General features: G+C 42.5%; 1 protein-coding gene across 1 annotated transcript in view; it reads right to left on the bottom strand.

Annotated features, from left to right (window-relative positions):
* Nucleotides 1-14,238, bottom strand: part of LOC117521198 (probable cation-transporting ATPase 13A3) — a 94,566-nt gene that overhangs the window by 18,595 nt on the left and 61,733 nt on the right. Inside the window, exon 14 of the mRNA XM_034182545.1 lies at nucleotides 1,260-1,369. Coding sequence (XP_034038436.1) covers nucleotides 1,260-1,369 — 110 coding nt within the window. The remainder of the gene's footprint in view (nucleotides 1-1,259; nucleotides 1,370-14,238) is intronic.

Genomic DNA, 14,238 nt, shown 5'->3' with positions numbered 1-14,238 from the left:
TAATGTTCTCCACGGCATCTCCAGACCCTTTCGCATCTGTCACATGTGCTCAGGTTGAACCTGCTGTCATTTGTGAAAAGCACAGAGTACCAGTGAATGACCTGCCAATTCTGCTGTTCTACAGCAAATGCCAATCAAGCTCCACAGTGCCAGCAAGTGAGCACAGGACCCATCACAGGACATCAGGCCACAAGGCCCTCATGAAGTCTGTTTCCTATTGTTTGGTCAGAGACATTCACACCAGTGTCCTGCTGGAGATCATTTTGTAGAGAAGTGGGAGTGCTCCTCCTGTTCCTCCTTGCACAAAGCAGCAGATATCGGTCCTACTGATGGGTTAAGGACCTTCTACTCTCCTAGAGTAACTGCCTGTCTCCTAGAATCTCCTTCATGCTCCTTGACACTGTACTGGGAGACACAGCAAACCTTCTGGCAATGGAGTGTATTGATGTGCCACCTGGAGTTGTTGGACTACCTGTGCAACCTCTGTAGGGTCTAGATACCACACCTTGCAACCAGTAGTGACACTAACCCTGGATGAATGCAAAACTAATGAAAAATCAGAAGAGATGAGGATGTAAAAAATGTCAGTGGCCTCCACCTGTAAAACTATTCCTGTTTTGGAGTCATCTTATTGTTCCCCTCTAGTGCACCTGTTGTTAATTTCATTAACACCAAATCAGCTGAAACTGATTAACAACCCCCTCTATTACTTAATGGACCAGATCAATATAATAGAGGTTGAATTGACTTGATGCTACAATCTGATTAAAAAGTGTTTCTTTCATTTTTTGAGCAGTATATAATTGAAATAAAGAAGGAACTGTGTTGTACAGTAGTGTTTTCAGTCAGATATTGTGAGTCAAAGTGTAAAAGCTTTACTGTGTGGATTACAATGAACAGTATCATCATGCCCCTGTTGGTTACATTTGGTACTGCTGTTGACAGGTTCACACAAGCAGAAGTTGTAAATTTCATTGTTGTGAAGTAAAACTCAGTGACATACTGTAAAGTCATGAGACGCCAAGTCAAGTTTTAATCAGAAGGGCTGATCTCAGATTACTCAGACTCATGTGAACTGTGTGCGTGTGAGTCACTGGACGAGAACAGCACACTTTAGACAGGAATAGTCCTGATGTGTGTGGGTCTGCTAAACAGAATGGCAGCAATGCACCACTGTGCTTCAATATATCCCAGCACATCTAGATTTCTGTCCCCTCTATGGATGCCATGTGTGCTGCTGATGAACCATAAGCTGATACCTGATGAGGGTAGGGACACAGGAGATGTTTGAGGTGGATGAGGTGAAGGGTGATGCCACAGAGGCCTCCAACTCAGACAGAGAAATGCCACAGTGAGCTGTCTTCAATGCCTTAGAGAGAGAGTGAGACGGGCACATTTTTTAATGCAGTCATAGTATAAAGTGGGGTTGGGATGACTAACGAAAATCATTAGTCAACTAGTCCATTAGTCATTAGCAGAGGTGGGACGAAGTCACCATCACGTCACTCTCAAGTCATGAATTGGCAAGTCCCAATTCAAGTCTCAAGTCATAATGACCACCAATTGTTTGCAAGCTGACTTGAGTCTTGCTGATTCATGACTTCAGACAGAGTGACTTGATGGTGACTTCGTCCCACCTCTGGTCATTAGTCATTGACTAGTTGGCGACTAAATTTGACATTGAATGTCTAATCTTCATGGTGAAACTCAAATGTGACATTTATTTTAACAAATATAAACACAAACTCTCAAATACAAAAAAAAAACAGCATTAGCATGAAGACAATACCTGCATTTATTTACTAGGTGCAGACGACCCGTTTGAGCTGACTAATTCACCCGCTAAGGTTCACACCCTTTCTTCACTGAGTGAAGGGAGTGGTGGCAGCTCCAGCAGGTCTATTCTTTTAATGCCTCAGCCCCACCGAATAATAAGCCATGAATAATGAACCACGCATGGGTGTGTCAGTGATTATTTGAAGAATGATCCACGTTTTAAGCCGCCACGTATCCGCTACTAAGGTGCCTCTCTGTACCTTGCATGTGCCTCTAGTGAGCCACAACCGACCTGTCATTTGAGCCCCGTCCAGCCTCGAATGGCTCGTGTCACCGCATATGATCCACGTCAAGCCACATATGATCCATGTAGCGCCATGATAACGCAACGTTGGCGCACGTTTAGGTATGGGTTTGGTCCAAACCTCCAGCCCTCAAACACTTGGTCCCTTTAAAGTGTGGGTTTTCAACTCACAGCATCCATTCAAGATGTCACATTTTTTAAACGCCGTCCAAAAAAAGATGCTGCACTGAGTGAGTGTGCGCTGCCGCAACTGTGGATCACTTAAAAAAAAAAAGAAAACCACCGCAATGGGGTGGCCACTTTAATTATACGAGGGCTGTCCGTAAAGTATAGGTCCTTTTTATTTTTTTCAAAAACTATATGGATTTCATTCATATGTTTTTACGTCAGACATGCTTGCACCCTCGTGCGCATGCGTGAGTTTTTCCATGCCTGTCGGTGACGTCATTCGCCTGTGAGCACTCCTTGTGGGAGGAGTCGTCCAGCCCCTCGTCGGAATTCCTTTGTCTGAGAAGTTGCTGAGAGACTGGCGCTTTGTTTGATCAAAATTTTTTCTAAACCTGTGAGACACATCGAAGTGGACATGGTTCGAAAAATTAAGCTGGTCTTCAGTGAAAATTTAACAGCTGATGAGAGATTTTGAGGTGATTCTGTCGCTTTAAGGACTTTTCACGGTGCGAGACGTCGCGCTGCGCTCTCAGGCAGCGTCATCAGCCTGTTTCAAGCTTAAAACCTCTACATTTCAGGCTCATTTGATCCAGGACGTCGTGAGAGAACAGAGAAGTTTCAGAAGAAGTCGGTTTCAGCATTTTATCCGGATATTCCACTGTTAAAGGAGCTTTTTTTAATGAAAGACGTGCGGACGGGTCCGCGCGTCGGGACGCAGCCGACGTGGCGCGGTGGCACAGGAAAAACACCTCCGTGTTGATAGCCATTTGTAAAATCCAGGCGGCTTTTGATGGCTTTCAGTGGAGTGAGTATATGAGAAATTGTTTATCAGCTGGAGATGTTCCAACTTGTCCTCAAGGCTTCCAACAGAGGTGTTTTTCCTGTGGCGGAGCGTCGCGGTGGCTGCGAGCCGACGCTGCAATCCGCCTGCACGTCTTTCATTAAAAAAATCTCCTTTAACAGTGGAATATCCGGATAAAATGCTGAAACCGACTTCTTCTGAAACTTCTCTGTTCTCTCACGACGTCCTGGATCAATAAAGCCTGAAATGTGGAGGTTTTAAGCTTGAAACAGGCTGATGACGCCGCCTGAGAGCGCTGCGCGACGTCTCGCACCGTGAAAAGTCCTTAAAGCGACAGAATCACCTCAAAATCTCTCATCAGCTGTTAAAATTTTCACTGAAGACCAGCTTAATTTTTCGAACCATGTCCACTTCGATGTGTCTCACAGGTTTAGAAAAAATTTTGATCAAACAAAGCGCCAGTCTCTCAGCAACTTCTCAGACAAAGGAATTCCGACGAGGGGCTGGACGACTCCTCCCACAAGGAGTGCTCATAGGCGAATGACGTCACCGACAGGCATGGAAAAACTCACGCATGCGCACGAGGGTTCAAGCATGTCTGACATAAAAACATATGAATGAAATCCATATAGTTTTAGAAAAAAATAAAAAGGACCTATACTTTACAGACAGCCCTCGTATACACCCGCTGCCACAACTGTGGATCACTTTAAAAAAATTAAATCTTTATTTCTTCCGCGGCTTACAGTCACTGTGATACAACCTTGCTTGCCTCTACTGGTGGTTGGCTCTCACTGCGGTATTGTATCACTTCCTGTTCCGGAGCACAGCGGTGTTTTGCTGTATCTGTTAGCTGTTTAATCTACGCAGTTAGATTGATCTAGTTACCTAGACAATGATTTGTTTCACAGTGTAATCTTCACGTGCCTTAACTAAAGCACTCCCTCTGCTGAATCACCTCTAAATTATTTACACGTTATTCACTTTGCGTGTTTTTAGGAATCCGCTAGCTTAGCGCAGCTACTAGCTCTTAGCCGGTTTAGCATGGCGGCTTCTCCTGTCTCTCCCGCACTTTTCTGCTCTGGGTGTGAAATGTTTAGTTGTTCCTCGGCCTCCTTTAGTAGTAATGGTACTTGTAATAAGTGTAGCTTATTCGTAGCTTTGGAGGCCAGGCTGGGCGAATTGGAGACTCGGCTCTGCACCGTGGAAAATTCTACAGCTAGCCAGGCCCCTGTAGTCGGTGCGGACCAAGGTAGCTTAGCCGCCGTTAGTTTCCCTCTGGCAGATCCCGAGCAGCCGGGAAAGCAGGCCGACTGGGTGACTGTGAGGAGGAAGCGTAGCCCTAAACAGAAGCCCCGTGTACACCGCCAACCCGTTCACATTTCTAACCGTTTTTCCCCACTCGGCAACACACCCACCGAGAATCAAACTCTGGTTATTGGCGACTCTGTTTTGAGAAATGTGAAGTTAGCGACACCAGCAACCATAGTCAATTGTCTTCCAGGGGCCAGAGCAGGCGACATTGAAGGAAATTTGAAACTGCTGGCTAAGGCTAAGCATAAATTTGGTAAGATTGTAATTCACGTCGGCAGTAATGACACCCGGTTACGCCAATCGGAGGTCACTAAAATTAACATTAAATCGGTGTGTAACTTTGCAAAAACAAAGTCGGACTCTGTAGTTTTCTCTGGGCCCCTCCCCAATCGGACCGGGAGTGACATGTTTAGCTGCATGTTCTCCTTGAATTGCTGGCTGTCTGAGTGGTGTCCAAAAAATAAGGTGGGCTTCATAGATAATTGGCAAAGCTTCTGGGGAAAACCTGATCTTGTTAGGAGAGACGGCATCCATCCCACTTTGGATGGAGGAGCTCTCATTTCTAGAAATCTGGCCAATTTTCTTAAATCCTCCAAACCGTGACTATCCAGGGTTGGGACCAGGAAGCAGAGTTGTAGTCTTACACACCTCTCTGCAGCTTCTCTCCCCCTGTCATCCCCTCATTACCCCATCCCCGTAGAGACGGTGCCTGCTCCCAGACCACCAATAACCAGCAAAAATCTATTTAAGCATAAAAATTCAAAAAGAAAAAATAATATAGCACCTTCAACTGCACCACAGACTAAAACAGTTAAATGTGGTCTATTAAACATTAGGTCTCTCTCTTCTAAGTCCCTGTTAGTAAATGATATAATAATTGATCAACATATTGATTTATTCTGCCTTACAGAAACCTGGTTACAGCAGGATGAATATGTTAGTTTAAATGAGTCAACACCCCCGAGTCACACTAACTGCCAGAACGCTCGTAGCACGGGCCGAGGCGGAGGATTAGCAGCAATCTTCCACTCCAGCTTATTAATTAATCAAAAACCCAGACAGACCTTTAATTCATTTGAAAGCTTGACTCTTAGTCTTGTCCATCCAAATTGGAAGTCCCAAAAACCAGTTTTATTTGTTGTTATCTATCGTCCTCCTGGTCGTTACTGTGAGTTTCTCTGTGAATTTTCAGAACTTTTGTCTGACTTAGTGCTTAGCTCAGATAAGATAATTATAGTGGGCGATTTTAACATCCACATAGATGCTGAGAATGACAGCCTCAACACTGCATTTAATCTATTATTAGACTCAATTGGCTTTGCTCAAAATGTAAATGAGTCCACCCACCACTTTAATCATATCTTAGATCTTGTTCTGACTTATGGTATGGAAATTGAAGACTTAACAGTATTCCCTGAAAACTCCCTTCTGTCTGATCATTTCTTAATAACATTTACATTTACTCTGATGGACTACCCAGCAGTGGGGAATAAGTTTCATTACACTAGAAGTCTTTCAGAAAGCGCTGTAACTAGGTTTAAGGATATGATTCCTTCTTTATGTTCCCTAATGCCATATACCAACACAGTGCAGAGTAGCTACCTAAACTCTGTAAGTGAGATAGAGTATCTCATCAATAGTTTTACATCCTCACTGAAGACAGCTTTGGATGCTGTAGCTCCTCTGAAAAAGAGAGCTTTAAATCAGAAGTGCCTGACTCCGTGGTATAACTCTCAAACTCGCAGCTTAAAGCAGATAACCCGTAAGTTGGAGAGGAAATGGCGTCTCACTAATTTAGAAGATCTTCACTTAGCCTGGAAAAAGAGTCTGTTGCTCTATAAAAAAGCCCTCCGTAAAGCTAGGACATCTTACTACTCATCACTAATTGAAGAAAATAAGAACAACCCCAGGTTTCTTTTCAGCACTGTAGCCAGGCTGACAAAGAGTCAGAGCTCTATTGAGCCGAGTATTCCTTTAACTTTAACTAGTAATGACTTCATGACTTTCTTTGCTAATAAAATTTTAACTATTAGAGAAAAAAATACTCATAACCATCCCAAAGACGTATCATTATCTTTGGCTGCTTTCAGTGATGCCGGTATTTGGTTAGAATCTTTCTCTCAGATTGTCTGTCTGAGTTATTTTCATTAGTTACTTCATCCAAACCATCAACATGTCTATTGGACCCCATTCCTACCAGGCTGCTCAAGGAAGCCCTACCATTATTTAATGCTTCGATCTTAAATATGATCAATCTATCTTTGTTAGTTGGCTATGTACCACAGGCTTTTAAGGTGGCAGTAATTAAACCATTACTTAAAAAGCCATCACTTGACCCAGCTATCTTAGCTAATTATAGGCCAATCTCCAACCTTCCTTTTCTCTCAAAAATTCTTGAAAGGGTAGTTGTAAAACAGCTAACTGATCATCTGCAGAGGAATGGTCTATTTGAAGAGTTTCAGTCAGGTTTTAGAATTCATCATAGTACAGAAACAGCATTAGTGAAGGTTACAAATGATCTTCTTATGGCCTCAGACAGTGGACTCATCTCTGTGCTTGTTCTGTTAGACCTCAGTGCTGCTTTTGATACTGTTGACCATAAAATTTTATTACAGAGATTAGAGCATGCCATCGGTATTAAAGGCACTGCGCTGCGGTGGTTTGAATCATATTTATCTAATAGATTACAATTTGTTCATGTAAATGGGGAATCTTCTTCACAGACTAAGGTTAATTATGGAGTTCCACAAGGTTCTGTGCTAGGACCAATTTTATTCATTTTATACATGCTTCCCTTAGGCAGTATTATAAGACGGCATTGCTTAAATTTTCATTGTTACGCAGATGATACCCAGCTTTATCTATCCATGAAGTCAGAGGACACACACCAATTAGCTAAACTGCAGGATTGTCTTACAGACATAAGGACATGGATGACCTCTAATTTCCTGCTTTTAAACTCAGATAAAACTGAAGTTATTGTACTTGGCCCCACAGATCTTAGAAACATGGTGTCTAACCAGATCCTTACTCTGGATGGCATTACCCTGACCTCTAGTAATACTGTGAGAAATCTTGGAGTCATTTTTGATCAGGATATGTCATTCAAAGCGCATATTAAACAAATATGTAAGACTGCTTTTTTGCATTTACGCAATATCTCTAAAATTAGAAAGGTCTTGTCTCAGAGTGATGCTGAAAAACTAATTCATGCATTTATTTCCTCTAGGCTGGACTATTGTAATTCATTATTATCAGGTTGTCCTAAAAGTTCCCTGAAAAGCCTTCAGTTAATTCAAAATGCTGCAGTTAGAGTACTGACGGGGACTAGAAGGCTTCCTGTTAATTCTAGAATAGAATTTAAAATTCTTCTTCTTACTTATAAGGTTTTGAATAATCAGGTCCCTTCTTATCTTAGGGACCTCATAGTACCATATCACCCCAATAGAGCGCTTCGCTCTCAGACTGCAGGCTTACTTGTAGTTCCTAGGGTTTGTAAGAGTAGAATGGGAGGCAGAGCCTTCAGCTTTCAGGCTCCTCTCCTGTGGAATCAGCTCCCAATTCGGATCAGGGAGACAGACACCCTCTCTACTTTTAAGATTAGGCTTAAAACTTTCCTTTTTGCTAAAGCTTATAGTTAGGGCTGGATCAGGTGACCCTGAACCATCCCTTAGTTATGCTGCTATAGACTTAGACTGCTGGGGGGTTCCCATAATGCACTGAGTGTTTCTTTTTATTCACCTCTTTTTGCTCTGTATGCACCACTCTGCATTTAATCATTAGTGATTGATCTCTGCTCCCCTCCACAGCATGTCTTTTTCCTGGTTCTCTCCCTCAGCCCCAACTAGTCCCAGCAGAAGACTGCCCCTCCCTGAGCCTGGTTCTGCTGGAGGTTTCTTCCTGTTAAAAGGGAGTTTTTCCTTCCCACTGTCGCCAAGTGCTTGCTCACAGGGGGTCGTTTTGACCTTTGGGGTTTTTACATAATTATTGTATGGCCTTGCCTTACAATATAAAGCTCCTTGGGGCAACTGTTTGTTGTGATTTGGCGCTATATAAATAAAATTGAATTGAATTGAACTTTTAACTTTGTGTTATGTTTGCAAAATCGCTCTTTTGTGGACCATCGTTCTGTGTTCCTGGGCAGCTCTGCACTCCTCGCAACTTTACTGACATTATTTCTTTCACGGTTTTAAACACACAGCCATTTTGACACTGTGATCCAACTTTTAACTTTGTGTTCGTCCATTATTGACTGCAAAATCACTCTTTTGTGAGCTGGCGTTGTGCCTAAATGCTCGTTTTGCACACAAGTCATTGTGCCAGTGCGCACACACAGCAGAGCTCAATCTGATCCATTAACAAGATATTAAATCTATCATAGACATACTTTTACAGCTAGGAATGGACATGCAACTGTTTTACCAAGCTATAGCTTGGTAAAACAGTTGCATGTTTATATATATATATATATATATATATATATATATATATATATATATATATATATATATATATATATATATATATAGTTACGTTTAAAAAAAATAGTTACCTTTAAGTTGATCCGAAATACGTTCATCATGGAGCAGGAAAGAGAGGAAAAAAAGCGTCCAGATGAAACGGTCTTCTGTGATTCCAGATGCGATTAGAGTTGCTTTCAATGTCCAAAGTTTGACGGAAAATGATTAATCAGCTACAAAATAATTATTTTATATACAGCGTCCTGCGCTCAGAGGAGGTGGAATTGTGTGCGCAAGAGGGCAGCTGCTCCAAAAATAGCCTCTCAGGACCCCGTAGCTGCCAGACACTCGGATAATGGGTTTTTAGCAGCCACGTCTATTATGTGTCGGACGCAGCCCGGAGAACCGACCAGCGTTTGAAGGACCCAGTATAAAATAAGCAGAGCATGGTACAAAGGATAACAGAGTTTAATGAACATAACAGTGCTGTGAAAAATATAAAAGTGCGCGGTCTGGCGTGGTGGATTGCGGTGCACTCCCAGGAGCGCTAACGGTCCGGAGCCAGAACTGGTTCGGACCCAAGGACCCCACCGACACCCCCCAGGTGGCCGCGACAAACCGAGTCTGTGAAAGAAGGAATCATTATGTGAGTCCACACTCAACACACAGAGAGAACGCTCAAAGGTGCACAAACAGCAAACACTTCCTGGCTTAATTACTAATCAGCTTCCCACCCTGCAGGCATGGAACATCCAGTTCACAAAACTCCACTGCAGTGGAAGCTGATTTAAATGACCAACATACAGCTCAATATAATAAGGTGTGAGGGACACCACATTTACTGACTGTATAAATGTTAGTCACAAAATCTAACGTACCTCAGGAAGTGTGCTGACGAGCGTGAGACCTCACCCTCTCCTCTTTCACAGACCATGCATCAAACCTGGACGTTCTCTGCATCCACTGATGATGAGATGGCTCCCGAGACAACGATCTCACCCGTCTGGTCACAAGGTCGAGTCTCTGGCAAATACACACTGTGTACTCCAGTCTTAAATGCCACCATGTACCAATCCATGTAGATGCACCACAGCTGTGAGTCCTGACGAGCCGCAGGTGATCAGCCTCAGGTGATCAGGGTGAGGTCCTGATAAACTCAGCTACACAGCCACTCAGTCCCAAATGCAAGCCACCTGGAAGGAAAAACAAAAGACAGAAACAAAAAGGCAGCCAGGCCCCCCAGCCATACAACAACGTCAGCACCACAAACATGCCTCTATAATCCTCGTTAGTCATCGTAGAAACTCGTACAAAAACTGTCCCGCACTGTTGGAGCTAAATCTTGAAAGTAGGGCCATGCTCAGAGATGAGCCTCGTTAACTGAAGATACTGCCTCTAAGAGTGTCTCAGAGCCACTATTCTCCTACAATAGTTGAATAAATTCTCTCGTAGCAAAAAAAAAAAAAAAAAAAAAAAACATGCTGCGTGGCTCATTATTCATCCTCAATGTTGCCAAAGTAACTTTGAAAAGTTACTTTACTTACTTTTTTAGTTACTTTTTTAAGTTGCTTTATACAGTTACTTTATGTAGTTACTTCATTAGCAGCTTTATGCAATTACTTTATTAGAATCTGCCGAAAACTTGCAACTAATAAGTAATGTAACTAATCAAATCAAATCAAATCAATTTTATTTATATAGCGCCAAATCACAACAAACAGTTGCTCCAAGGCGCTTTATATTGTAAGGCAAAAGCCATACAATAATTACAGAAAAACCCCAACGGTCAAAACGACCCCCTATGAGCAAGCACTTGGCGACAGTGGGAAGGAAAAACTCCCTTTTAACAGGAAGAAACCTCCAGCAGAACCAGGCTCAGGGAGGGGCAGTCTTCTGCTGGGACTGGTTGGGGCTGAGGGGAGAGAATCAGGAAAAAGACATGCTGTGGAAGAGAGCAGAGATCAGTCACTAATGATTAAATGCAGAGTGGTGCATACAGAGCAAAAAGAGGTGAATAAAAAGAAACACTCAGTGCATCATGGAAACCCCCCAGCAGTCTAAGGCTATAGCAGCATAACTAAGGAATGGTTCAGGGTCACCTGATCCAGCCCTAACTACAAGCTTTAGCAAAAAGGAAAGTTATAAGCTTAATCTTAAAAGTAGAGAGGGTGTCTGTCTCCCTAATCTGAATTGGGAGCTGGTTCCACAGGAGAGGAGCCTGAAAGCTGAAGGTTCTGCCTCCCATTCTACTCTTACAAACCCTAGGAACTACAAGTAAGCCTGCAGTCTGAGAGCGAAGCGCTCTATTGGGGTGATATGGTACTATGAGGTCCCTAAGATAAGATGGGACCTGATTATTCAAAACCTTATAAGTAAGAAGAAGAATTTTAAATTCTATTCTGGAATTAACAGGGAGCCAATGAAGAGAAGCCAATATGGGTGAGATATGCTCTCTCCTTCTAGTCCCCGTCAGTACTCTAGCTGCAGCATTTTGAATTAACTGAAGGCTTGTCAGAGAACTTTTAGGACAACCTGATAATAATGAATTACAATAGTCCAGCCTAGAAGAAATAAATGCATGAATGAGCTTTTCAGCATCACTCTGAGACAAGACCTAATTTTAGAGATATTGCGCAAATGCAAAAAAGCAGTCCTACATATTTCCTTAATATGCGCATTGAAGGACATATCCTGATCAAAAATGACTCCAAGATTTCTCACAGTATTACTGGAGGTCAGGGTAATGCCATCCAGAGTAAGGATCTGGTTAGATACCATGTTTCTAAGATTTGTGGGGCCAAGTACAATAACTTAAAAGCAGGAAATTAGAGGTCATCCATGTCTTTATGTCTGAAAGACATTCCTGCAGTTTAACTAATTGGTGTGTGTCCTCTGGCTTCATGGATAGATAAAGCTGGGTATCATCTGCGTAACAATGAAAATTTAAGCAATGCTTTCTAATAATACTGCCTAAGGGAAGCATGTATAAATTGAATAAAATCAGTCCTAGCACAGAACCTTGTGGAACTCCATAATTAACCTAATAAGGTAATTAGTAATCTAACTTGGTTACACTTAAGATTGAACAATCTTAGCAATAACCAAGTTAGACTGTGAGTTACTTTATTAATTACATTCAGCAGCTGCTGACAAGTTGTCCACAGCTGTTAATGAAGTAACTGTAAAATATAACTGTATAAAGTAACTAATGAAGTAACTTTTCAAAGTTACTTTGGCAACACTGCTCTTCCTTCGTTATTTGGTGGGACCAGGGCTTAGGGGTTAAATGAACTTAATTAATGGCTTTTGACTAGTTGACTTATAAAAATAGTTGATTAGTCACATGTTAGCTAGTCATAGTTGATTATTATGACTAGTCGTCCCATCCCTAGTATACAGAGGAGTTTGGAACCATTTAGCAAACATCTAAATTTGACAAATTATTCCAACAAAATTAGTCCTCTGCATTTAACCCATCTTAATTACAGTTAGACACAATCTAACCACCAGGAGCAGTGGGCAGCCACAGTCCGGTGCCCGGGGACCAACTCCAGATGCAGACACTGCCTTGGTCAGGGGCAGAGAAAGGAGCAGACCCCATTGAGCATGTTTATTTTTTAATAAGAGGAAATTGGAGTGGTCAAAGGAAAATCACATAGACATGGAGAGAACATGTGAACTCCATACAGAGAAGACAGCATTGCTAACCACCAACCTACCCATAACAAATAGCCAATCCAAAGTATATTACACCTTCACCTAAAAAGTTCAAATAATGCCTACCGAGCAGAATTTGGCCAATTGCTTGGGCTCAGCAAAGCATACCAGGTGCAGATCTGAAATGGGATTTGGCCTAGATTTTACACCAGGTGCCCTTAGTAACAACTCCACTTCTGAAATCTGCACACAGTACTTAGTGTTCCCAGACAAGTACTATTCAGGACCTATTCTGCTTTATTTATCAAATCTGACAGAATAAGGTGCACTTAGACTGGTATTGCTGCAGAATTAATCCAATACCACCTCCAAATTAAAACAGCAATTAAATTCATTTAAAATCAAGCAACCCTCTATCCTTCCACCACAAAGTCTTAAAATACCAAGAGATGAACCAGGAAAACAGTCTCATCTCATTAAAATAGCCCTGAGATTCAGTTTGTAAACTCTGCCAACCCTATGCAGTCCCATGACATAACAAAAAGAAGAATATATATATACTCAACAAAAATATAAACGCAACACTTTTGGTTTTGCTCCCATTTTGTATGAGATGAACTCAAAGATCTAAAACTTTTTCCACATACACAATATCACCATTTCCCTCAAATATTGTTCACAAACCAGTCTAAATCTGTGATAGTGAGGCACTTCTCCTTTGCTGAGATAATCCATCCCACCTCACAGGTGTGGCCATATCAGATGCTGATTAGACACCATGATTAGTGCACAGGTGTGCCTTAGACTGCCCACAATAAAAGGCCACTCTGAAAGGTGCAGTTTTATCACACAGCACAATGCCACAGATGTCGCAAGATTTGAAGGAGCATGCAATTGGCATGCTGACAACAGGAATGTCAACCAGAGCTGTTGCTCGTGTATTGAATGTTCATTTCTTCTACCATAGCCGTCTCCAAAGGCGTTTCAGAGAATTGGCAGTACATCCAACCAGCCTCACAACCGCAGACCACGTGTAACCACACCATCCCAGGACCTCCACATCCAGCATGTTCACCTCCAAGATCGTCTGAGACCAGCCCTCGGACAGCTGCTGAAACAATCAGTTTGCATAACCAAAGAATTTCTGCACAAACTGTCAGAAACCGTCTCAGGAAGCTCATCGTCATGCTCGTGCGTCCTCATATGGGGTCTCGACCTGACTCCAGTTCGTTCGTCGTAACCGACTTGAGTGGGCAAATGCTCACATTCGCTGGCGATTGGCACGTTGGAGATGTGTTCTCTTCAACTCTATGCGAGGAGATGTGTTGCAGTGCATGAGGCAAATGGTGGTCACACCAGATACTGACTGGTTATCCCCCCCCCCCCCCCCAATAAAACAAAACGGCACCTTTCAGAGTGGCCTTTTATTGTGGGCAGTCTAAGGCACACCTGTGCACTAATCATGGTGTCTAATCAGCATCTTGGTATGGCACACCTGTGAGGTGGGATGGATTATCTCAGCAAAGGAGAAGTGCTCACTATCACAGATTTAGACTGTTTGTGAACAATATTTGAGGGAAAATGGTGATATTGTGTATGTGGAAAAAGTTTTAGATCTTTGAGTTCATCTCATACAAAATGGAGCAAAACCAAAAGTGTTGCGTTTATATTTTTGTTGAGTACACACACACCACACACACACACACACACACACACACACACACACACACACACACACACACACACACACACACACA

The sequence above is a fragment of the Thalassophryne amazonica genome, chromosome 12, assembly GCF_902500255.1.
Source record: "Thalassophryne amazonica chromosome 12, fThaAma1.1, whole genome shotgun sequence".
Classification (NCBI taxonomy): Eukaryota; Metazoa; Chordata; class Actinopteri; order Batrachoidiformes; family Batrachoididae; genus Thalassophryne; species Thalassophryne amazonica.
The sequence above is the reverse complement of the archived record's forward strand: the minus strand, read 5'-3'. Positions and strand labels throughout refer to the sequence as shown.